General features: G+C 36.9%; 3 protein-coding genes across 4 annotated transcripts; 2 read left to right on the top strand and 1 right to left on the bottom strand.

Moving 5' to 3' along the window:
- Positions 1 to 1,880: 1,880 nt before the first annotated feature.
- LOC140746374 (uncharacterized) lies at positions 1,881 to 20,117 on the bottom strand. Its single transcript, XM_073078498.1, has 15 exons — positions 19,705 to 20,117; positions 15,137 to 15,289; positions 14,302 to 14,454; positions 13,289 to 13,531; positions 12,495 to 12,770; positions 10,489 to 10,678; positions 9,446 to 9,623; positions 8,695 to 8,885; positions 7,460 to 7,692; positions 6,847 to 7,002; positions 6,420 to 6,608; positions 5,529 to 5,606; positions 5,106 to 5,171; positions 4,740 to 4,832; positions 1,881 to 3,669 (listed from the first exon to the last, which is right to left on the bottom strand). The coding sequence occupies exons 1-15, from the start codon at positions 19,831 to 19,833 to the stop codon at positions 3,538 to 3,540; spliced, it is 2,460 nt and encodes an 819-aa protein (XP_072934599.1). The 5' UTR covers positions 19,834 to 20,117; the 3' UTR covers positions 1,881 to 3,537.
- LOC140746373 (dnaJ homolog subfamily B member 13) lies at positions 11,002 to 12,079 on the top strand. Its single transcript, XM_083058999.1, has one exon. The coding sequence runs from the start codon at positions 11,026 to 11,028 to the stop codon at positions 12,043 to 12,045; it is 1,020 nt and encodes a 339-aa protein (XP_082915125.1). The 5' UTR covers positions 11,002 to 11,025; the 3' UTR covers positions 12,046 to 12,079.
- A 1,031-nt stretch (positions 20,118 to 21,148) lies between the features above and the next one.
- Positions 21,149 to 23,361, top strand: LOC140746372 (solute carrier family 35 member G1). Of its 2 annotated transcripts, none has more exons than XM_073078496.1 (2): positions 21,149 to 21,312; positions 21,391 to 23,361. In XM_073078496.1, exon 2 carries the CDS (start codon positions 21,402 to 21,404, stop codon positions 22,434 to 22,436), a length of 1,035 nt encoding a protein of 344 aa, XP_072934597.1. In that variant the 5' UTR covers positions 21,149 to 21,312; positions 21,391 to 21,401; the 3' UTR covers positions 22,437 to 23,361. The 2 variants fall into 2 exon arrangements, with proteins under 2 accessions (XP_072934597.1, XP_072934596.1); XM_073078495.1 differs by having other exon boundaries at positions 21,149 to 21,320.
- The last annotated feature ends 2,831 nt before the right edge of the window (positions 23,362 to 26,192 follow it).

Genomic DNA, 26,192 nt, shown 5'->3' with positions numbered 1-26,192 from the left:
ACTCTTACATAGTGTTAGAATAGTATAAAAATATGAAAACTTGTCAATAGGTTCATTTTTAGTTCTTTATTTTTTTTTACCTGGTATGGTCTTTCTTCTTTATGCTTGGTTAACGCTTAAAGTGAAATTTCACATAACGTTTTGTTTCCGACCTCGTGCACGGACGCGAAATATCTGTTTTATTTCAAAACTCACCAAACCGCACTTTTGTACGGTGACGCCGCGGTTACGGAGGCTTCCGCAAACTGCGAAACTCGATCGCTGGTCGTACCGAAATAGGTTGATATAAGTTGCAAAGGCAACAGCGTAAACAGAAAACTGCGCACGCTGCGACAATAGTCATGGTGCTTCGTGCAACGTAACTGTTTTTCATATTTACTTCAATATCTCGTTTTAACTAGCTCCTCATTACTCGCAAGCTTTAGGTCGAGCTCTCGTTCAATTTGTAATTAGTATGAGACATCCATAACCTTGTATGACTTAACGTAAGTGGATTGTTTGCTCATCTTTACTTCAATTACATATAAAAATGGTAGACATCGTGTCTCTCTTATTTTCAATTATAATTACTAATTGTTATAATTAGATTTTAATTAACAAATTAGGGTTGTAGATCGTGGATTGATTGTCGAATCTGTGGCCTTGAATGAAAATTAGGTATATTATCGAAATATTGAACAATTGGCTCAAAGCTAAGTTGTGGTTATATAGTGTCGGTTTGTCTTTAAGATTAATTATTGGTTACCTCTGTTATGAAGTTTGGAAATAAAGGTTTATTCATGTACAGTCCGCGCCAAACTAATAGTCCGCTCTGAAGTTGTTACGAGCAGGTGTAGTCATATAATTTGCATACAATAAAAATATAGAAATGAATCGCGTCGCCATAGACGCGATTCATTTCTATATTTTTATTCATTGTTCATGTTTTAAATGGCTTAATATGACCTACGAGGATTGGTCTTATTTCCGTTATTTATAATCAATCTATGCAATTTTGCTTATAAATTATCAAAATTGGAAAATTTCCAGTAGGTACAAGTTTTACACATTTCTTCCCCTAAAACCTTAACTTCATTTTTTAAATAATTGATGTAAATAAGAATACTTATATTGTCATTGGTAATAGAGGTGACCTGTAATTCAATCTCATAGGTAGTTTTGTATGGAAAGTAAGACGACTAATTAATATTTTGACATTTTAATTTTCTATTTATCTAACTTTCGTCTTTTAAACATTTGCTTCACATATAAGTAATTCGCTTGGTACACATATGATAGGAATATATTTTATTTATTGTAAATATTATTATTCACACTCGTGCCAAATGTTGTGCTCTGTCGAATTTGTTTCTGTATTTGAAAGATCAATGAATTGCATTTAAAAGTGTCTTATTTAAACTGATTAGCAATACATTTTTAATATAAGATTATTTAAGTTTGTCTTGTTGTTTTATTTTGTGACCCTGCTACTGACTTTATTACAACATACCTATAAGACTCTTTTGCTGGACTCGGCTCCCTACTATTAGGGAGGCCGGGATACCCTACCTTCAATGAGGAGTGCTAAATGGGGAAGTTTTCAGAGCGCTGATAAGGCCAGCAAAAATTTAAAGACTAAATGAAAAAGACCGGGACCGACAACTTAGTTGCTTTGAAGCATAGAAGCGCGTTTTAGCCACTAGCAGACACCCATCTAATTCTCGACCACGCCCGAAGTTGCATAACTTCATATATTAGTTACAAAGGAAATATCTGTCTAATCACATTTTGTGGCTGATAAAAACAATAGAAATACGACTTTGTTAATATTATGATGGAACTTTATATTTTGATAAACGTTCGTATTTAAGTGAAGTCTGTAAGGAAGAAATGAAACGCAATTCCTGTTTAATTTATTTTATTTCTACAAAATTAAATTATAATAACAAGCACTATACCTATACTAGATAACAATATATAAATCTCTTGCACCTAAAGCAAATTATATGTAGTTTATACGCCGGTATTTATACAAAATGTACTTCCAACTAGTATACTATGGCGCATTCATATAAATAACTCATGCCTACATTTGAGAAAATTGTATTTTCTTTATAGAAATGAAAACTAAGTATTCTATAAGTAGGTTATATGCTCAATTTGCATTGCCGCGAAATGGAATGGAAGCTAATTTTTGCAAACAAATTCTGCATAGCATAATGAACTTTATGTCAATTGTGGAACGTACAAACTAAATACGTGCCAAAAAAAAGGTTGCGTGTCTTCCGGGGGATCCTCGCGCATTCTCGAGAATTCCCTAAACAACTGTCGGCGCAGTCTGTGGATTTTGTCACAATTGACATAAAGTTCATTATGCTATGCAGAATTTGTTTGCAAAAATTAACTTCCATTCCATTCCGCGGCAATGTAAATTGAGCCATAAGTGTTCAATTTTAGAAGAAACATAATATTCTCTGAAATATTTGATAGCTAAGATGAAGTAACGAAATTAACAAGATTTTCTGAGACCACTACCACCCTCACACAGTACAAAATCTTCATTATATAAACTTATCATTTACTCATTACCAATATAATAATCTAACTATGTAATATATAATCACTAAGTGATAATTATTAATGTGATAGAGTAATTTTGTATACTACTGCACTATGTATGATTTAAGTGATTTACATTATACAGGGTGCATTTTTCAAATGGGCTTTCAGGGCCAAATCCAAAACTATAAGGATTACCGAAAATGCTGAAAAGAGTTACGAGGCTGACTCTGATAAAAACTCAAACTGCATTAATTAGATGTTTAAAATATATTTTTCCGTAACTGGGAATCAAAACGAGATTATTAAAAAAAATACCCTGTATTATTCCATCATCGAATAGTGTCGCTTATGCGGACCAAATTCTGGGCAGTAATGATATATGACAAACGCAAGGAAAAAGCTAATTTTAAAGAAAATACATATTTTTTCATATTAAATTGTCAGTTATGTTCCTGCCATTCATTAATTAAAACAATGCGCATATTAACAAATTCGGTGATGGCCCTGAACGCCCATTTGAAAAATTCAACCTGTAGGTATATAGAGGGATGTGGTGGTGTAGAATGTAATGTAGAGACGTGATGGTGAGCTACTGGTGATTTTTTTTCAATAATATTGAATTACAAAATGGTGGAGTCCGCGCCAAACTTCTAGTCCGTTCTAAATAAATAAACAAGGCGCGTCACAACAGCAAATTGTAGATATTAGCGGGACACAAAGGGGCATCTTCCGCTGTCTGCTCACGGGTACATAGCTGCGTTAGTGTGCCCTTACCGTTGCTACGGAGTATACGCTTGTAGTTGTGTTCAACCCCATTGGCTCTCTGACTACACTTGCGCGCAACAACTTCAGAGCGGACTAGAAGTTTGGCGCGTATTACACGCGGTTACTGCCGCCTATGGACATCTGTAATCAGCTCTACAGATCAGCCGATCACAGATGCGTCACTCCTGAGGACTAAGTCACCTCAGGCATCAGGCGGCATTACACCACGGGTCAGTGGTGTATGGTGTATATGGGGTGTGGCGCCTGTGCCTGCGGCTGCAGGATGATGCGGTGCGCCACGCCGCCCACGCCGCCGCCGCCCAGCTCCGGCAGACCAGACACCGCCACTGCACCGGGCTGCAACTGGTATATAGAAACGTAATTTAATATATATTTTTTTTATAATATAAGAGTAGCAGACGAGCATGCAGTCCAGCTAATAGTAAGTGGCTACTGCCGCCCGTGGACATCTGTAATCATCCCCAGATAGGATTAGATATTCCTACCTGAGGTCGGCCACAGATGCGCCGCTACCCCTGAGGACTAAGCTGGAAAGCCTCGGAAAAGTCTGTCTCCCTTACCACACCCTTCAAACCGGAACACAGCAGCGCTTAACACTGCTGGTATTAGGTAGAAATAGGTGTGGCGGTGGTGCCGCCGGAGTCGAACCACAAAGGGTTCTACCACCTTTAACACACTATACACATATACACTGAATTTGATATTAATAACTAGTGGGTTAACATTCATAAATATATATTATGCGAGTCACAATTACACGCAGAGTACCGTAGCACGATTTTTTTTTTTGTATTTACATATTATCATTAGTGATAGAAAAGTACGTACATTGTATAAATTCAAAATGTCTAACAACTATTACTATAGTCTGATTCATAATTAGGTGTCCAAATGTAAACAAAAGTGTTGACCTATCAAGAAAATACGTTTTAATTGGTAGTTTCTTATTTTTGACAATATTAAATTAATACAACAATAATAAAATAATAATCTAAATAAATTATGATCAATTCACATTTTCTAATATTTATATTACCAGACTCAGACTATAGTTGGTGTCTTATATTGATTTATTTTTATTATTTGCTATTAAGATATCTATTTCAACTCAAGATTTACAGCCTTATAACAGGCAGACAGACAACAGAAGCTTATTAATAGACCACCAAATCCAACTATAATACTATTACGTAACAGTTACCCTCGAAGCAATAAATTTGTACGCGTTACTTATCTTGAAAAATATTATTAAAGGTATATGAAGTACTGCATTGCCAAGTAACATTTGACCGCGAGTGCGATAACTATGTCCTAAACCTTTCTCATTCTAAATAAACCCATCTCTGCCAGTAGAATAGTAGCAAATATAATCTTAGATCATTGTACCACTATAATACTAGTAATAATAGTACCTGTAATATATTCGGTAGCATGGTCTGACATGTCGACGTAGCGACGTGCAACTGTTCCTGCTGCACTTGCTGTACTTGTTGCACACCCACGGCCTGTTAACACAAAAATACCATCATAACATAGATATAATATGAGTTAAAAAAAAACATTATTATAATACCAAAAACCAGACTGCTTAAAAATATAGCCATGTCACTCTACGATTTAGACGAATCCAACGACACCAAATTAAATTCCGTCGAGCTGTTTGGACGGCTGTACCAAAACACATTCGTATTCGCGCCTATTCGTCGGTATTCGGCGAGTATGTAGTTCTAGACTTGGAATTGTTCGTTATGACATTTTATATAATGTATTTAACTTACGTGTATTTGTATGGGTTGGTGTTGCGGATGTATCTGTATTGTTTGCACCTGTAACTGCTGTGGCTGCTGTAAAAAAGGAATACAAACTTTAGTAAAATACAGAAATCGTGTTTCCGAATGGTCTATGCACGAATCTAGTTAGAAAGCTATTTCTAACCAGATTCGTGCATAGACCGCTAGGTCTAGTTAAAAAAATCTTAATCCGGAGACAAAATAGAACTCAGTCATAAGGGGGATTTAGAGGGTTCGAAAAAAAAACTACTGTATGCGAACAAATAAACATCATTTTAGAACAAATTTTAATTTTCATTGCTTAGTTAAACTGTTTTGATCGTAATAATGCGTGTAACTTCCATTGTAGCATTTGAACTTCAATAGTGTACCTATTATTGATAATAATTTACATGAAAAATGAATACTTACAGTGTTTATATGCTGATGAGTCTGTTGTAACTGCAAAGATTGCACTGATGATATCACGGGATATGTATGTTGTCCGCTCTGTTAACATAAAAATAACGTTTAAAAATATTTATTTATATTAATTATATTTTTTTAAAGAATGGTAATCTAATGGAACAGCATAATAGAGTGGGTAACAATAGAGTAGGTAAAAAAGGTAGGCAACATCAACTAGGTATTCATGAAGATGGTAGAACCTTTAGTCATTCAACTCCAGTGGCACCACCAGCGTTAAACAACAAGGTAACAAAGCATTTGTGGCTGACCCCAGAGTCAGGTAAGATCTAATCTTATCTGGGGTTGTTAACAGATGTTCTTTGGCGGCAGCAGCCAAATAACCATCAAGTGAATTGTATGTTTTTTTCCCACTGATTTATTTAGTCGCTGCTGCTGGAGCTACTGGTGTTGTTGCTGCTGGAGTTGGGAGCAGATTTTTTGTGTACAACAAGCTGATATACCGTATTTTTTTTTCCGAGGGGGAAACCTTCAAAAGGTACCCGACGACGTGGGAGCGACGCCGGGTTATGTGGGATTTTTACCGCACTTAAACCCCCCCGGTGGCCGTCCTCAGCGCTTGGTGGAGAACTGTGAGATCTCCAATGGAACACAACCGGAGTCCTCCGGGCTCTGCCCTGGGAGAGTAGTTTTCGCTCCTCCCACACCATCGGGTGTTCACGACGGTATGCGACCACACATGCCGCCGTCCTTCCCGGAGTCGCTTACTAGACGGTTCGAGCTCCCACTCTTGCCGCCCGCAACCCCGGAAGCCCCCTTTTAGTCGCCTCTTACGACAGGCAGGGGATACCCTAGCCCTATTCTAGTCCCAGGACTACAGGGACAAAGCTAGTATACCTGCACGATGCCCTGCTGCACGTGCTGCGCGTGTATCGGCACCGCGAGCTGCTGCACGCCGCCCACCTGCAGCACCTGCTGCTGCAGCTGCTGCACGTGCTGCTGCTGCAGCTGCACCTGCGCCACTTGCTGCTGCTGCTGCTGTTGTTGCTGCTGTTGTTGTTGTTGGAGTTGCTCCTGTTGTTGTTGCTGCGAGTTGGATAATTGATATCATATTTTAAGAAGTAATTTAGTAAAAAATACATATCTGAAAGTTCTCAAGTCTCAACCTTATTAGGAAAATTGTAGAATACAAACATAGACACATATATATACACATAAATTGAGAGCAAGTGCGCGCACACGTATACATACATAGAGACAAAAACACACACACACGTACTCAAACACAAAATTCACATTTAGTTACAACAAACAGATTCCTCACCCGTATCGCGTACAAGCGCTCGGAGCCGTCCGGACTGAACACGCACATCTGCACATGACTGAGCAGGTGCTTCTTCAGGCTGTGCAAGTACATGTAGCTCTTCACGCAAATGCCGCATTTGAACTTCTTCGCATTGCCGCCGTCTTGTGTTTGCACCTGAAAAAAAATACTTAAGATTACCTCTCTGAGACATTTAAGATTACATGCTTATGTATAATATTATGTAAGTTACATAGATTTATCATGCAGTCACGTGCCGTAGGATTAGAGTCGTACCCGAAGTGGGCCTCAGACACGTTGCTACTACTGAGGAATATATTGGAACACATCGCATATGACGACCAGGGAGGTATCTACGCCACACGTATTTCTACGTGAAGCACTTCTGCGTTTTGGAAGAATGCAGTACGCGCCCATTTGAAATGGCAATGCATTTGTAATCGGTTTTGGGTAGAGCCAGTTCTAAACGGAGTTGGTCACAGGTGTCCACGCGCGTCAGAGACAACTTACAATCAGTAAACTGCGAGATTGTATGCTACTTCAATCTCATATAAAAATAGAGTGGAAGTTCGTTTCCTACTTATCACTTTTATACTGATTAAAACAATATTACCTGAACCTGATTCCCTTGTTCCTGCACTTGCTGTACGGTTCCATCATTTTGCTGCTCCATCATATTGCCTGTCATATCCCCCATGCTGACGTCATGTTTATCAGTTTTGCCGTCATCCTTGTCTGAACCCTGCTGGTTATCGGAACCGTTTTCGGGTTCCGACGATTCTGTTATTGCTTTCGCGTTCGTGTGGGTTTTCATGTGTTTCTTGTAGAAGCTGGTTTCGGTGTAACCTGTGGAGTGTAAAAGGATTTTTTTTTTAATTTTATAATAATAACTCAGATTTATATCTTGCAAGATTGCTCTAAAGACAGAGGGAGGGGCGGCGCTCCGGATCAAGTAATAAAGACACCGCGCGAACGGGTATTCGTGGCGAATACACCCGAATATTTCATTTACACACTTATTCGTATCTATTCGTCTATAGTCAAGATGTGGCAAAATCAACAAAAGCAACATTACCTACCTTTCCCACAGACATTACATATTATCAACCGTCTAGCTTCGTGATGTGGCCTGCGTATCGTCGCGCCGTGATCAGGTGTGCTCGGAGCATTTACAATGACGATAAATAAATTATATCTAACAACACATATTTTTGTAGTCTTTCGTTTGTACTTTGTGAGTATCTAATCATGATGTCATTTATGTACTGCCTGGTTTACGTGAAGTGGGATTTCTAAAAGTGCACCTTTAAATGATGAATATTCGTGACGGGTATACCATAAACTCCCGAATACATACATACTAGTTATAGTAAACTTATCGTCGTCGGATAAAGTCGATTCCTCTATCCGTGTCTGTTCGTCTGTACTCGGCGAATACCTAAAGAAGCTGGTAGAATTTGAAGGTGGTAGAATCCTTTGTGGTTCGACTCCGGCGCCGCCACCGCCACACCCATTTCGTCCTAATAACAGCAGTGTTAAGCGCTGCTGTGTTCCGTTTTGAAGGGTGTGGTAAGGGAGACATACTTTTCCGAGGCGTTCCAGCTTAGTCCTCAGGGGTAGCGGCGCATCTGTGGCCGACCTCAGGTAGGAATATCTAATCCTATCTGGGGTTGATTACAGATGTCCATGGGCGGCAGTAGCCACTTACCATCAGGTGGACTGCATGCTCGTCTGCTACTCCTATATTATAAAATAAAAAAAAAATAAAAAAAAGAAGCGCGCTGTGCACAGTTCGCAGCCGCTCGTCCGAGTGCTTCGCCTCGTGTCGGCGACACACGCGACACCCACCCTTGCCGCACACGTTGCAGATGAGGCGGCCCGCCTCGTGGTGGCGGCGGTGCACGGCGAGCGCGGCGGCGGAGGCGAAGCGCGCGGCGCACAGCTCGCAGCCGAACAGCCGCTCGCCGGAGTGCTTCGCCGAGTGCGAGCGCAGCTCCGCGCGCGAACCGCACGCCTTGAAGCACACTGGGCACACGAACCTGCTGATCGATTAAGAATCGATTAATACAAATCAAATCAAATCTATTTTTTTATTCAAAATAGGTTCTTTACAGAGCACTTTTTTAATGTCAATACAACTACCACCACTTCACAAGGTGTTTCGTTATGAAGAAGAAGCACTTATCTTTTTGAAGAATCAATTTTCGAAACTAAAATCGAGGTTTTGATAAATATTTAAGATTGATTACATAAATCCATTGATTGTTATCGAATTATGTAATCGATTGTCTGTATTGTCGGTGAATCCCTCAGAAGCACAAACTAAATAAAGATCGATTTTTCAAATATCGATTTGTGAATATCTTACTAAAATAGCCTAACTATCTAAACGCTTTACAGCAAATTCTATTTATTTGGAGCTATCTTCTTAAGTACTTTGAAAGTTTTCCCCAAATAAAAGTAATATTATGAAAAAAAAAGTTTAGAACAACTTTTGAGAACTACGGTAACGCACCTATGCTTTCCACAGGGAATCCTATTTTACTTGAGTTACAAGTACAGAATATCAAATAAGCGTCATATAGTAGACAAAACTAACCTCTTGTGTCCATTATGGGTCAACAGATGGTTGTTCCTCGCGGATGAAGTGGTGAAGCGAGCAGAGCAAAGCTTGCAGGAATACGGTTTCTCCCCCGTGTGGGTCCGCCGGTGGTAGATGAGGGCGGACTGCTGGGCGAATTTCCGTGAACATTGCCCGCACTCGAATGGTCGCTCACCTGAGATTTATTACTTTTAATCGTTATTTGTTTAAGAAAATAAGTTGTCATATTCTCTATCAAGCACGTTTTTTTAAACAAAAGCTATTAAATAGATCATTAAAAATATACGTCGCCATGTAGCTAGGTCATTAAATGGTGTTCAGACATTCAATAAAACAGTTCGGCAAATTATTTGAATTTGAAATTTTAAATAATTCTAGCAGAAATACCTTTGTCATGTACAGAAACTTACTCGTATATTTAATTAAAATATTTAAGTTTATTTTTTTTTTCATTGGGCTTGTTGCATTGGTGGCACTTGATGCTAGATTATGATTATATTCACTAACCAGTATGAACCCGCATATGCGCATTCAGTTTGGACACCTCGTAGAATCCCTTATTGCACACGTTGCACACGTGGTTCCGTGTGCCGCGGTGCTTCTTCATATTCTGGCACAGCGTGGAGTTGCAGGAAGGTCTTGTTGCATTGGTGGCACTTGACGTTGAGTTATAATTATATGCACTAACCAGTATGAACCCGCATATGCGCGTTCATTTTGGACACCTCATAGAAGCCCTTGTTGCACACGTTGCACACGTAGTTTCGTATGCCGCGGTGCTCCTTCATGTGCTGGTACAGCGTAAAGTGGTAGGACCGTCTATTGCATTGGTGGCACTTGTTGTTGAGTTATAATTACAATCACTAACCAGTATGAACCCGCATGTGCGCGTTTAGTTTCGACAACTCGTAGAAGCCTTTATTGCACACGTGGTTCCGTATGCAGCGGTGCTTCTTCATATGCAGCCACAGCGTGGAGTGGAAGACCCGTCTTATTACGTTGGTGGCACTTGATACTAGATTATAATTATATTCACTAACCAGTATGAACCCGCATATGTGCGTTCAGTTTCGACACCTCGTAGAATCCCTTATTGCAGACGTTGCACACGTGGTTCCGTATGCCGCGGTGCTTCTTCATGTGTTGGCACAGCGTGGAGTGGCGGCGGAAGGTCTTATTGCACTCTGAACACTTGAGTGGTTTTTCTCCCGTGTGTAGACGGAAGTGGACCTTGAAATGAAAAAAAAGTTGAGTGATTTATGTTGTAGTTATTACAAAAAGCTTTTGATGTTCTACTTTAGATCGCTTAATTAATTTATCTTGATTTTCCGAATTAGTTCCAGCTGTTTCCAGCCAAAGTCAAACGCTGTTCTTTTTTAAATTAAAACTTGCTTTGTATGCATTATTACATGTGTAGAAACACATCCTTCGTAAATTATTATGTAGGTACTATGAAAAATATAATAATGTTTTATTTGACAATCGATTAATCGTTTAACGTCAATCAGTCAAGTCTTGTCATTTTGACGAACGTAAATCGGTTTATTTTGATAATTTCGTTTACTAATTAAACTAAAATGGGCTTCGACTACTACGGCATATTGGGCATCAAACGGAACTGCAGCCAACTCGAGGTCAAGAAGGCATACCGACGCCTCGCCATCAAGTACAACCCAGAACGGCACGAAAACGACGAAAGCATCAATCGAATCTTCGCGTTAATCGGCGAAGCGTATGAAGTTCTCGTGGACCACAGACGCAGGGCCGTGTACGATCAGTACGGAGAGGAGGGCCTGAAAAAGGGCGTGCCAGGTCCAAATGAGTACATCCAACCGTACACCTACCACGGCGAACCTTTGAGGACTTACCACGAATTCTTCGGTACCACTAACCCTTATGCTGATCTGCTCGATTACTATGAAAACCCTCCTTCGATGTTCGACTCGCCTTTAGGAAAAGGGTACAAAGAGAAGGACTCAACAATAGTCCGACCATTGGCTCTGTCTTTGGAGGAAGTATATAAGGGTGGCTTGAAGAAAATGAAGATCCAACGCCTCGTGTTCACAGACGAAACGTGTTCAGAGCTGAAGCTTCGGGAAAAGGTGCTATCGATCCCGATAAGACCTGGTACGTATCCAAATACAGAAATACGGTTCAAGGAGGAAGGGGATCAAGGCCCTACAAGAATACCGGCTGACGTGGTCTTCATAACGGAGGACCGGCCTCACGACACTTACGTCAGGTCCGGACCTAGCGACCTGGTAACTTTCCGGGATATAACATTAGAAGAAGCGCTCTGCGGTACCATGTTTGTTTTAACAACCTTAGACGACAGAGTTTTGAGGATCAAAATAAGCGATGTAGTTACACCTACATATGAGAAAGTCATCGAAAATGAGGGTCTTCCAGTACTGGCTTGCCCGAAGAAAGCTAAAGGCAATCTAATTATACGATTTCGGGTAAGTTACCCAGAGTATTTGTCGAAGAAGAGTAAAAAGGCTTTCGAGAACGCGTTCAAAGTTAAACAAGAGGAGGATGAGAAATTTGCGAAGCTGCCGTGTGGTACTTTGTCGACGCCATCTTTCTACGACGATTGACAGAATTGAATACAATAGATGCTATAATTATTGCTACTAATTTTTTTATTTGCTAATATCTTAATGTTATATTGTACCCAAGTGTACTGCATTTTATTGGACTAAACATATTTTCGCGGTTTAGATTAAGTGTTCTCTCTATAAGTATTTTTCTCTTCAAATCTGATCAGAGATCACTTACGGCAGTTCACATAAGACGGCTTGTATCGGATGTTTGTTTTTTGTACAAAATCGAGTGAAGTGACAATATTTTTGCTGCCATCGCACTATTTAAACGTGGGATCAACTGCTCCAACACGATCCCTCATTATGTCATTTTGTATGATAAACGCAGTGGTCGTGGGTAGCATCACAACACAACCGACGTTGTCGTGCAGTAGCAGTCGGATTCAAATCCTATAATAAGAAAGCACCTTTAGACTAACTAAATCTAACCAATCAAGACTCACCTTCAAATCAGTAGGGTTGTAGAAGCTTTTGGTACATATGGAGCAAGTATAGGGCCGTTCCCCCCTATGGCGGGCCATATGCGACCGCAGGGCATATCCGCTGAAGAACCGCTTTTCACAAAACACACACTGATGGGTTTTCTGCTCGAAGTGGGTCTGCCGGTGGCGGTACATGAGGGTTTTGGTCGGGAAGGTCCGCTGGCACACTGAGCATGTGGGGGGTTTGGGTGGCCGCTCCTCATGGGTTCGCATGTGCATCTTGAGCATGCCGGGACCCTGAAAAAAATGAAACAGTATTCTATTGGCGGACTGCATTCCTGAGTAGCGTTGCATGACTGTTGGTCACACATGATGTTCTTAATCAAAAGAACCGTTATTGTTACTTAATTATTAATTTTCATCCATCTGTGAAGGGTTTTTCGAGCGCATGTACAAGTATGTATTTTATATTCTTTGACTTGACGCATTTTTTAAGGTCTTGGATTTTTATTTAAAAAAAATCTCTAGTAAGCCTTAGAAAACTGTATTGGTTTACATAACTCTTCCAGACAATCAGGATCTGGATGGGATGACTAACTAACGACACATTTTACGCTCGGAGGTATCTTGCATATTTTGAAGGCAGTAGAACCTCTTATGGTTGGGCTCCAGAATCACCACAGCCACACCTAAATCTGTCTTGTAACAGCAGTATGAGCTTCCGTGTTCTGATTTGAAGCATGTGGTAAGGGAAACATATTTATCGGATGCTTCCCAACTTCCAACCAAAATAGTCATAAAATTTAACAACTTACCTTAAAAGTCCTCTCACAGATTGGACACATGGGCGGTTTCTTGCAATTCGCCCTAATCCAGTTAGTATGTGACCGCATGTGGAGTTTCAGCCATCTGCCGTGCTTGAACTCCTTATGGCATAAGTTGCACATATGTCGACCAGGGGCCACTGTGGATGTGGCTTGGAATACCACCATCTGGAGGTAGGTCTCCTCGTCTGAGTTCAGGCCGTCGTCCTTGGACCCTGTGGTCTTCACTTCGATCTGGGAATTACGTGGTTGGTGATATGAAGTGTCAGTTAAGTGCAGTGGTCGGTTGGATCGCGAGATCGAGACTTGTACCGCCAAATGTTATGAAGATACTTTTACCGTAATTTTTAAATAACCAAATTTGCGGTTTCGTTTAATTCTGTGTCAAACTTTTGCTTATTAAGTGTTCAAAAATTATAATTACAAGTTTTGAAAGGTTCTACCACCTTTTAAAATTTGTATTCTTCCTTCAAAATCAGTATAGTTCGAACATTAGAGTACCGCTACGCCTATTTGTAAAAAAAATAGCAGTTTTTGTTTTTTAGTGTGATTGTCCACTGACGGACAATAGAGCGACCATTTTTAACTACGAAGGTAGTAAAGCTTGAAGGTGTTAGAACCCTTTGCGATTCAACTCCGGCGGCACCACCGCCACACCTATTTCTGCCTCATAACAGAAGTGTCAAGCGCTGCTATGTTCTGGTTTGAAGGGTGTGGTAAGGGAGACATACTTTTCCGAGGCGTTCTAGCTTAGTCCTCAGGGGTAGCGGCGCATCTGAGGCCGACCTGAGGTAGGAATCTTATCCTATCTGGGGTTGATTACAGATGTACAATTGATTGTCCACCTGATTGTAAGCAGTAGCCGCTTACAATCAGGTGGACTTCAGGCACATCTGCTACTCCTATATTATAAAAAAAGTTTGTTACTGATGTCCATGGATGGTAGTAACGACTTACCGGTGGACTGCTTTGACACTTATTTTTTAAACTAAACCTCTACGTACCTCCTTAGGCGTCGTATCTTGGATAATAGGCTGTGGCTCCGGTTGCGTTTGGTCTGGGGTCGCGAAGAAGTTTTCCAGCAGCTGATTGGCAGTTGCATTGTTGTTCATAACTGGCACCTCGATGAACTCAAAAAGTAGGGACTTCGGGTCCCGCTAAAAGTTTGGATATTTTCGTTTCAGACTTTATTATAGTAGGTACTGGTTACCCGGCAAACTTTGTACCGCCTCAAAATCTATTTATCAAATATAGTTTACATAAAATATAGCCTATGTTACTCGTGGATAATGTAGCTTTCGAATGGTGAAAGAATTTTTAAAATCTGTCCAGTAGTTTTTGAGCCTATTCATTACAACCAAACAAACAAACAAAGTTTTCCTTCCTTCCTTTATAATATTAGTGTAGATTGAACATTTATTTTAGGCCAAAAGGAATCCAAAGGTGGGATATAGGGTGCATGTTTTCATACAGAACGATTTTTTATAGTATACGTAGATCGCAAAATTCGAAACTACAGTTATAATTTTAAAAAATACATACATACATGCTAGCTGTAAATCTATCCAGTTCATTATGAGATACAATTTCCTAGACTTCCCACCTCCTTAAATATAGGCGAGAAAAGTAATCTTAGGGGAACCTGTTTCTGTTTTTTATCAATAAATTTCAGAGCTGGTCTTGTCGTCTGACTCGACTTCGCGAAGCCTGTTGAACCCCTCCTCCTTAACAAATTTTATCGAAGTATAAAATAAAAATTCGATGCCAACTTTTTTTTTAGGAAATCGAGGCCCTGGATGTTACTCATTATTATTTTATATTTAATGTTAAGCAAAATACCTCAGCTTTAAGCTCCTCTTCGGCCATAACCTTGGCCTGCTCCCGCAGTATGCCGTCATTGCGTTCCACTTGCTCCTTGAAGGCGTGGCTCCGTGAGATTTGGTGCACACATTGCAAACACAGCTGGGTCGGTAAACCGTCGCCTATTGACACCTGAAGCAAAAATATATTTAACTATTTATTTAAGGCGTTCCAGCTTAATCCTCAGGAGAAGCGGCGCATATGTGGCCGACCTCAGGTAGGAATCTCTAATCCAATCTGGGGTTGATTACAGATGTACATGGGAAGCAGAAGCCACTTAGTACCCACACAGCTGGGTAGGTAGACCGTCGCCTATTGACACCTGAAGCAAAAATATATTTATTTACTTAAATTGGTGCAACATAGAACTTATACATTCCATCGCTACCGTCAAAGTTACTGCTATATTTAACTTTATCGCAAACTTTAACCGTGCTTTCGATGCAATCCACCCTAAATTTTATTATTAAACTAACATTTAATATGGAGGGGTATATTTCCACACACATGTTAAAAAACGTCAGTTTAGGAAGAAAGTAAATAATATCCGACGAAAATAATATAATTTCGAGTTAATCTACCTATATCTCGAAACTATACAAGTACTGAAATAAACTATTATAAATGTGCAGTCGCCGGAGGAACGGGGCGAAAAGTAGGTACTTTTTGAATTGAGGCCCCCAGTCGAAGAGTTGATTTGATTTTACAAAATTAAAAAAATCCCATAAACTTAGACTTCGCCGGCAAAACGTATTTCAGCGATGGCGATGGTTTTAGCTAATAGGTTTGGGGGTCCCCAAGACCGGGGCCTGGTCCGGATCGCCACTTCCACCCCCCCTCACATGCATGTAGGAGTAGAACCACAGATACAGGTCTGTGAGTAGAAGTCGTGAGAAATGTTTATGGAGCTATAGAATACGAGTGTCATAAAATCGCACGCAGGAACGTGAATAGAAAAAGGGCCTTAAACCAATTGATCCATATAAACGTATGCAAGATGTTTCCGCGTATAGATCCCAGGTGTAAATCTAAACGAAGAATTTAGATGCCAGGTTTATTTGTTTGATGAAGTATGCATTGTATGGCCATGTTGTACAGGGAATTTATATGTAGTTGAAATGGCGAAAATAAGTCCTTAATTAAGTAAGTAAGTACTTTCTTAACGTAAAATAACTAATAGGAGACTTAATTAAAGTTCTTCCACCATTTACCAATTAAGACTATCCCCAGAAGATTATCTTAACCTCAAGTGGGAATTAATGGGAATGGGTTTTAGAAGTTTTTTTTTTTATTTTGGAAAACTAATTGTTCTTTATAATCGTTTACTTGGGAAGGTGCGCACGGACTATACCATATTACCTTAACACGAGTAAAAATCTATTTTACTTATCAAAGCGTTTTATATGCATTTTATTTGGAGTATGTTCTTAATACATATTATATATATATTATTTTAATAATACTATCCGCATAGACATAATAAATATCATTGGTGGGCATGTAACGTATCTAGTATAAAATATCATTGACTCTACGTGTAGTTCTAAACTCAAATTGTTTCGATTTAGATTTCGCGCGCAGTTTATCGTATTGGTTTGTCGTTTATTTTCGTTGTTTTTTTTTATTTTCGTATCCTATTTTCGAGCCTATTACTTCATGTAAAAGTTACATAACTTTTTGTCGTTGAACCAAAAATAACGTACATTAAAGATTACGATTTAAGAGTTAATTTTCTTGTATTTCTAACTCTTTTTGCCTCATTATAAAATTTACATCATAATATTTTTTTAAATAAATAAATTAGTCATCAACCCAAAATAAATAAGTCATTTATTTACTTCACTTATTAAAATTAAAAAAAAAATATTAAATTTAAAGTGTCAATTAAAAAGTTTATATAGAAAAACCTATTATTAACTTAACTATTTTTTTCATTTTTTTATTTATGCTATACCTATTTCAGCGGTTTCAGCCTGGTTAATTACTATTTTTGTTTACGTCCAATGACATTTTATACTAGACACGTTATACGCCCGCTAACTTAAGAGAAAACTTGAGCAAAACTGCTTTGATAGCACACATGCACGTTTTTTATTTTACTTACCTTTACTACATAGACAAATGTTCTATAAGGGACAGAGCTATTAGAACAATGTGATAAAAAAAGACAACTAGTGTTTGACCTTGCGTTTCAAGTCTACGCAAACGTAAATATTGACCATGGAATATAGTGACCAATGATTACTTCAGTCAAAACGAGACATCGATTTTTTCATGTCAAATACTTTTTACTTGAAAAAATATAGTTAAATACTAAAAAACACGCTTTTATGATAAAATTAACTAAAAAGTAGAAAATAATTTTCAATCTATGAATCATTTAAGGAACAGTAAATAGTATAATTGTGGAAAAAATGTGGGGCGCTTTTTACAAAACTGGTAAATGGAGCACCCCATGTTTTTTTCATAATTATACTATATACTGTTACTTAATTGACAATGGCAACGGTTCATTTCGGAGACAACGGCACGAAGCATCGGAAAAAGGGACTGTCCCGTTAAAAACGGGACGTATGGTGGCTATCCCATTGATCCGCATGCTTGTCAAAGACAATGAAATAGTGGAACAGAAGGTAAAAAATGTCCAAAAATGTCGATAATAGTTTTAGTACGTCGTTTACGTAGAAATGTTATAGTACAGTTTAACTAAATAAATAATTATTAAATAAAAATATAATTTGAAAGAATGTATCTATACAGATGTATCGACTGGTTTAAAATATATGTTTTAAAAATAGTTTATATTTATTATCATAGATTAGTAAATATTACTCACTCCTAACAAGAAAATGTACCCAGTTTTGAGAATTGAAATAGTTGCGTAAAAAAGTTTTGCCACGTCTCCGTGCTAAAATGTCTCTAAAATATTTGAAATAATTATTTATTTATTATGTAAATTACGCAGTATTAGTTATTTATTCGTAAATTTTCTCTAAAAATGTTTTTATTTGTCAAGAATTCAAAAAAAGAACTTACTATTAAGCCGTTTGTGGCTTATTTCAATTTCAAGGCGGCGAAGTATCTTTATTAATCTATGTTTATTATTATCAGTTTTATTTTACACACGACCATTAATTGCAAAGTTGTGTAAATTTTATAAATGTACTAACTGACCCAGCAGACATTGTGTTGCCATATAAATAAAAAAAATGTTAAGGGTGAACAACCCTTATCACTTAAGAGATATGAAAAATAGATAGTAGCCAATTCTCAGACTTACTGAATATGCATATAAATTTTGGTGAAAATCAGTAAAGCCGTTTCGCAGGAGTAGGTACAGTAACTAACATTGTGACATGAGAATTTTATATATAAGATTCTAATTTTACCGTGGTCTTTTTGAGGATTAATTTCTGGCTATACAAAGATTATTTATTAAATTATGTTTAGGTTAAGGAAGAAATACGACCTTAATGATTGAAATATTTATTCAATTAAAGAAATTTTAAAATACCGTATACTATCCTATATAAATTTTATGGTAATATTTTTTATTATTTACCACAGGTATCGAAGGAAATTTAAAGATTAGGATACAGAATTTCCCATATATCGATTTTATTTTATTAAAATAAACCATAAAATGTTATATATTGACTAAAAACACACTAATATAAAAATTAAGCAGTGGGATCTTAAACTATAACATACGACATATGAACATCGTCAGATTCAATAAAATGTCACTTCTGTTCTGTTGATCTATGACCATGCATTTTGCGTCTTTATCACTTTCATTGACAAAAACATACTTTGTCTCTTTCTGGTTACTCACGTAATCATGGCGGATCGAACACGAAAAATAAACAAAATTTAATAATTTCTCTTCATTTACGTGTGATAGGTGATTCCATGAAGTTTGTTTCTTTTTCGAGCATAATTTTTGCATTTACGCATTGCACAAGAAGGCATTTTGAGGCTTTAAATTCAAAATAATGACGTTCAACGTGTTCAGTGACATTCGTGTGTATTACTACGCCGCGCGAGAGCGACTGGACTTGGCTGGAGTCGTTTTACACCACTTGCCGTATTTTGTATGTTTCAAGTTTTGCCCGCTTGTGGCGGATCTTTATATTTATAGATCAATGTTTACGTCCAATAAATTTTCTACTCATTATTGTATAAATATTTGAAGATTCGATTAAAAAAAACCAATTAAAAATAAAATTCTAAACTGATACATAATCGTGTGGTTCCAAAATTAAAAGAGAATTTCTTTATATAGCCAACGCAACGGTAGTCTCATTCACTCGAACCTGTGGGCTCACATGATTTCTTAAATTAGAAAAGGATAGCGACACATTTCTCAATGAAATTTCTAGTAGGTCCACGAACACAATGTTCCAAATGACCGCTAACATCGTGCCATCCGAGATGACTTCATCCTAAACAAAGATGACGCGATTGCGCGATTCACACAATATGCGTTATCTCACGTGTGCGAGAGAAACAACGATACATTACTTAAAAATAATATGTCATCTCACCTGCACTTTTGATATTCCCATCAGCATTGTGGCAGTCAACTGTTCAAATAAAGGTCTCATATCCTTCTTTATTTGTAAACAAGCACGACAGACTTTCTCGAAATTTAATTTCTGCATTCTGGCCGCCATTTTGAGGTGCAGCTACTGAGCTGTTTTCGTCCTTGTTGTACAATTATTTTCTTACAACCTGGCTTGATCAATATGGCTTAGATACTAAATTACAGAATAATTTTGTTTCACTTATTTACACAGTCGTCGGACTTTAATCATTTAAAAACATTTCCATCACGAAAACACAATTTATATTTCTCACACTATGAATAAATATCCAAAAACGTATGTATCAAAGAAAGACAGACATATAGAGAGCCATAGATACTAAGCAGCGCCAACCAAAACTGCTGACTGGGGGCGATGACGGTGGGAAGCGACGGAATCCGAGCCCTAGAGAGAGATCGACGATTGCAATTTTTATAAGTATGAAAGAGATAGCTATATTTCATTGCAAACCTTGAAAATAAAAGCACTTCTACATGTTGACTACAAAATATTTCGACAAAAAGTCCATTGATGGTTTTGATGTATTGAACTAAATCTCTTTACTATTATGTTACAATGTAAAATATGAGAATGTGTCAAAATATCCCATTCTATGTGATAAATCTATCTTAACTTCAATATTTTAAGATATGTTAACTAAGTACCTGGTCATTTCATTTTTATCTGTCTCTTTCACTTTCCATACAACCAGTAAATGTTAGAGAGAGATGTCAATATGTAATAGTATGGACAAATACCATATTGCCATAATTATTTTGCCTTTTCGGAAAATGTTACTTGAAAAAGTCATTTCAATACTTTACGTAACTTGTTGTATAAGATTTTAATACAAGTAACACGACTGCATTTTCCGACATGTTTTGTACATTGAGTTGAATATAACTATAACAATGCACGATTAATAATAAGTCTCTACTTATTGAAAATTTTAACAGAAATTCCTTGATAAAATTCCTCGTTTGTTCTGTAAAAGTATTCTTGGATATTTCTTTTGTTTATTATCCAAAAAAAAGAAACAAAACTAAATTTATAATTTTTTTTTGTTTGAAAAATGATAAAGAACTTGCGACTTGTTATAATTTTGTTTTACTATTTATATTTTCAATAATATGTAATATGAGTACTTTAGTAATTACGATCTTTTTAATATCAAAATATAAATAAGAAATCAGATGATAGTTAAATTTATTTATTATCACTCACCAGTATGTTATTTTTATTAACACTATATAACAAAATAAAAGAAAAATATAATATAATATTGTTTGGATGTAATGTGGCAGAGTATAATGTTTTATGTTAAAATACTCCAATGCAGTAGTTTTAACAGGACTCTATGTATTTTATGTCAAATCCGTTGACATTTCAATGAATGTCATTCACATTTAGGTCATATCATGTCAGTCGATAATGTCATTCTAATTTTATAGATGAATTTTGCATTGAAAATATCTTACCAATTTATGTAAATTGGTGTAACAATCACACATAATGGAATATGACGAATAAATAACGGAATAGTTTTAATAATTTCGTGTGAATCAATCGGTACATCTGTATGTCTACGCCTATTTAAAGTTGGTTACTCTTCCTTTGTACGGTATTGACCAATTGCAATTATTGCAGGTAACGAAGCTATGCCAGAGCACTTAGAACTTCAGCACCTAGTAGACCTGTCAGGTAGCGGCGATGAGACTGTTCCGAATTTGATGGAAAACAAGAGACCTTTAATAAAACGATGTCCGTATCTCGGATTAATATTGGCGACTCTGTCGTCGCTGTTCTTCTCGCTATGTTCTGTTATCGTGAAGAGCTTGGTGAACATAGACCCGATGCAGCTAGCGATGTTCCGGTTCATCGGGGTGCTACTACCGACAATACCGGTGGTGATATATACGGAGCAACCAGTATTCCCGAAAGGTAAACGCTTCCTGCTCGCGCTGCGGTCCCTCGTCGGCACGGTGGGGTTGATGTTAAGTTTCTACGCCTTCCGGAACATGCCGTTAGCCGACGCTTCGGTTATAGTGTTCTCGGTGCCCGTGTTTGTTGCGCTATTCGCTAGGGTGTTCTTGAACGAGCCCTGCGGTATCTGGAATACTATCTCCATAATACTCACGTTAGTGGGTGTAGTATTAATAACGCACCCACCGTTTCTATTTGAAGAGCCCAAACCAGATGCGAATACAGATATCAATGTGCTAAGAGGTGCGATGGCTGCCTTTGTGTCTACAATATTTGGCGCTAACGCTTACGTCTTACTGAGACTACTGAAAGGTCTACATTTTTCTGTAATAATGACAAATTTTGGAGCTATTGCCATTTTGCAAACATTCTTCTTTTGTTTTGTGTTTGGTCTCTTGTGTATGCCGAACTGTGGCGCTGACAGGTTCTTAGTGGTATGCCTGGCCCTCTTTAGTTACTTGGGGCAGATATTGCTAACAATGTCTTTGCAAATGGAGCAAGCAGGCCCAGTAGCGATAGCTCGTTCCGCCGACATCGTCTTTGCGTTTCTATGGCAGGTTATGTTTTTCAATGAAGTACCCAATAAGTATTCTGTTCTCGGAGCCATCTTGGTGATGTGTTCTGTTTTGCTAGTTGGGCTCAGGAAATGGGCATTGGCTCTACCGGCTGACTCTCAGCTGAGGAGTAAATTAGGTGTGTTAGCTAAATAAGGCCCCATCTATTTCTATGCAAATTGAAAGTGTCAGATATAAGCCGTGACTGACAAAATCATATTATTCAGTTTATGACAGACCATTTTAATTATACTTGAAAACTGGACACTTGCATTTTGGGTATAAATAAAAAAAATACAGAACTTTCTATCATTTGTGATGCTGTTGTTCCTTCTTTTTCGAATTTGCAAAGAAACTGTTGCTATTACACTTTTTTCTTAAGATTGCATTTTTCATCCCCGAGTTGTTCTTTGGGGCAAGGTAGCTGAAAATGGGAACAGGTTCTGTTAGTTATGACCCAAGTCTAAATAGCTGTGTTATAGTAGATATATATCTACATTATAACACTATGTATCATAGAATACTATTTCGTCTGACACACCTTACATCTGACACTCTCTGATTGCAGATGTGAATTAAGCCTAACTTCGACCGTTTGATATTTACAATTTGTTACTAGTCATTGCTAAGTGATCACATGATCTCATGTCGAATAGGTATGTGATACCAAAGAATATCATTGTTTTAATTAAAAATTAAGTTTTGCCATGTCACATGTCATCTTTAGTAGATTGCACTAATTTTAAGATGAACGACACAATAATTATGATAGTGACTTAGAATATAATAAATATACAGAAATTGCACCAAATTATCAATGATGAGGAATATATTATTTTTTACAACAGCATAAAACAGTTGGTATACTAGGCTTAATGTCAATTTGTACAACCTTTGATTATGCTACTATTTTTTATTGTCTATAGTAACTGACAAGTTCTAGTTTGTAGACTTATGTTATGACGATGGAGACCTCAGACCTGTAACTTTCCTCAAAGTGTCAGTCTTTTAAGTCATAAAAAAAATCTAATACATTAATCAAAATAAATGGATTCTTAATTTAAACAGAACTGTGTCAGATCTTACATTACATTACTTACAGATTTATAATTATTACCATTGAGCTACCAGTGGCTTTTGCATTGTTTTATTATTCGCACTTTCTGTATATTTCCTATATACTAAGGATAGTGTAATGGTTTTCACCCTATAAGACTGTTAATTAAGTCCATTTAACAATGTGTTGTGCATCTTCATATCTGTATCTGTCTGCTCAGCATATCATGTTCCTTCTTGGCTTTAAACGTTATGTTTGACTCTTCTAATTCTATTTTAGACTAAGTTTTAGCATCCATTTAGTATGCTTACTTTGCTATATATTTAAGGTATGGCTTAAGTTAATGTAAATTCTATATTAGTGATTTGTAAAGGACATTGATTTCAATTATGAATTATAATCAAAATATTAATATAATATAATTGAGACTGTAGAAACTTGTCTACAATGAATGTATGTTGAAATTATATTGGTTTTATATTTGATTTGTAAATGAAGGTCAGTTGGGGTATTATCAGCGCTGACTTCAAAGTGTATGAATCGAATAGCAGGCTAATTGACGATTTTTTTTAAATTGGCAATATTATAGATGTATGCATCATTTTTATGGCGTGGGGTATGATGTCGGCAATTGTAAAAAAGGCTGTACTAGACTATTTCTCATATTATTCAAGCATAAACCTTCAGCCAGAACCTCTGTTCCATATGAAGCTCGTAATCTGTTACCACATCATATAGAACAGAGGTGTCCATGGGCGGTTGTGGCAACTTACCATTAGGAAGACTGAATGCTTGTTTTCTTTAATCTTTAAAAAAAATCATTGGTTTTATCCAAGCACTGGTATTATCCCAATTGATCCCAATATTAAAAAATTAGGTACTTACTGACTTCACTTAACAATTATATGCTACTATCTATGTTATATAGTTTACAGTGTACACTTGATTGCTTATAATAAGCCATTCGTAACATAAATCATGTTTAAATAAATTAATTTCAACATTGCAGCACCAAATGTTTACATAATTAGTACAATAATGTAATTGTGTAAGTAATTTATCCATTTTATAATGGAACAGTACAATACCAGTAGTATTAATTAAAGTATGTCTAGTTATTATTACTATTTAAACTTTCTAGTCCACGAGTGATTATAACTGTACATTAGATTATATATTTGTTGCTATCTGTAAATAGTTACTTAATTTAACATAGCAGATATATTTATTATTGCAAGCTTTTCGAGCTATGTAATTTCTATGTTTTGTGCTGTTAAAGTACAGAGTTGTAATTAGAGTCATAAGCGTCCCTAGAGACATATGAATTTCAACATTTTTTCTATCAAAAAATCTATCCTGTGCCCGTTAGTAATCGCAATAAATTTTTGCCACAAGTTCCAAATATGGCCAATACTGCCTAAATATGGTCAAATTTAGAATGTTGGTAAAAAAATTGGAAAGATGGATAGTGAATAATCAAGTTTGTGAATTTTGGCGACCTATTTTTTTGCCGACTCATTGTAATATAGATTACATAATTATTTTATGTGGGACGGCAAAATGATCCCCTGAAAGTTGCGCCTATGACCTACCTGAATCTGCTGAATACTTGCATCGATTTAAATCTTAAATTTAAGTGTAAAAAACTGAAAATTCTGTACTTGCCTGTTATTTATTTAATTAATTATTGTTAAAATAGTAATAAGCGCGATTTAAAGCTAATTGATACATTTTCTACCCTTTACCATTATTTTTGTGAGTCTCAAATCGCTATAAGCCCATACGCACATTGTTGATGGCGTGATGCGCATCCAATTTTGTATAAAGCCTTACTACTTAGTTATTCAACAAAATCGAGTTGCATTGTGTATTGATTTTTTAAATTTACCGTACGTAGGTACAATTACTTTATCTATTTCTTGTTGTATATAATAACGCTTGTGTGTTGCATAAATATATAATAGATATTCATATATTACTCATGTATACATAGTTACTATTTTCATCTTATCTAGTCATTGACGAGGTCGCCAAATAGATTCCAAATAAGTGTCGGACAAAACTTTGTTTTAGAAAATGTTGATAGCGTGATTCAGAATACGTGTGGCGCTATGTCTTGTGAAGTAGAAAAGGTCGCTACATGCATTTTTTCCAATGTTTGTTGTTTATTTTATTGAGGTCGTTTGTGAGGTCACATTCCTCTAAGGGAACAGGAAATTGATTGGACAAGCGCTCGATATAACGAGTCAAAATTGAATAGTACAATAGCAGAACTTAGGTACGTGTTATTTTTGGAATCTATTTGGTTATCTATTCTGCGTGTTTTATAGTATTATTAACAGTCATTAGATTATTTTACAAAATGCTAAATTGACTACTTTTGTGTAGATTATGTACTCGGTAAAATGTAAATTATATGTCTAAGGAATATTTGAAATTTTGACCAAAGTAAAGGTTATGTAACACCTAATCTGATAAGTTTAAAATTTATATATAAGTATGAGATTCGTTAATTATTTGCTATTTTTTGTTGTTTGCTCTAATTTTTATTTTTGTAATTATAAGTGTTATTTATTGCAAATCCCTACATGCATAAATTGTAAATTTGATGATTGTGATATTTTCATTTTTCTCCTAGACTATGCCTGTATAGGTAGGTACTGCTTATATGAATAAAAAGAAGTATGTTATTAGAAACATGTTTTCTTGCTAAACAAATGAGACATATCACCCGAGTATATCAAGTATAAAGTTAAGTTTTTCAGTTTTTTCTTTGTTATGTTTTAGTTGAAGGTGGTAGAACTCTTTGTGATTGGACTCCGGCGGCACCACCGCCTCACCATTTCTGCCTAATA

The sequence above is a fragment of the Epargyreus clarus genome, unplaced genomic scaffold (genome assembly GCF_041222505.1).
Source record: "Epargyreus clarus isolate Ecla_fem2 unplaced genomic scaffold, WU_Ecla_fem_2.2 ptg000012l, whole genome shotgun sequence".
Taxonomy (NCBI): domain Eukaryota; kingdom Metazoa; phylum Arthropoda; class Insecta; order Lepidoptera; family Hesperiidae; genus Epargyreus; species Epargyreus clarus.
Note: the sequence above shows the minus strand (reverse complement) of the source record. Positions and strands in the feature narration are given on the sequence as shown.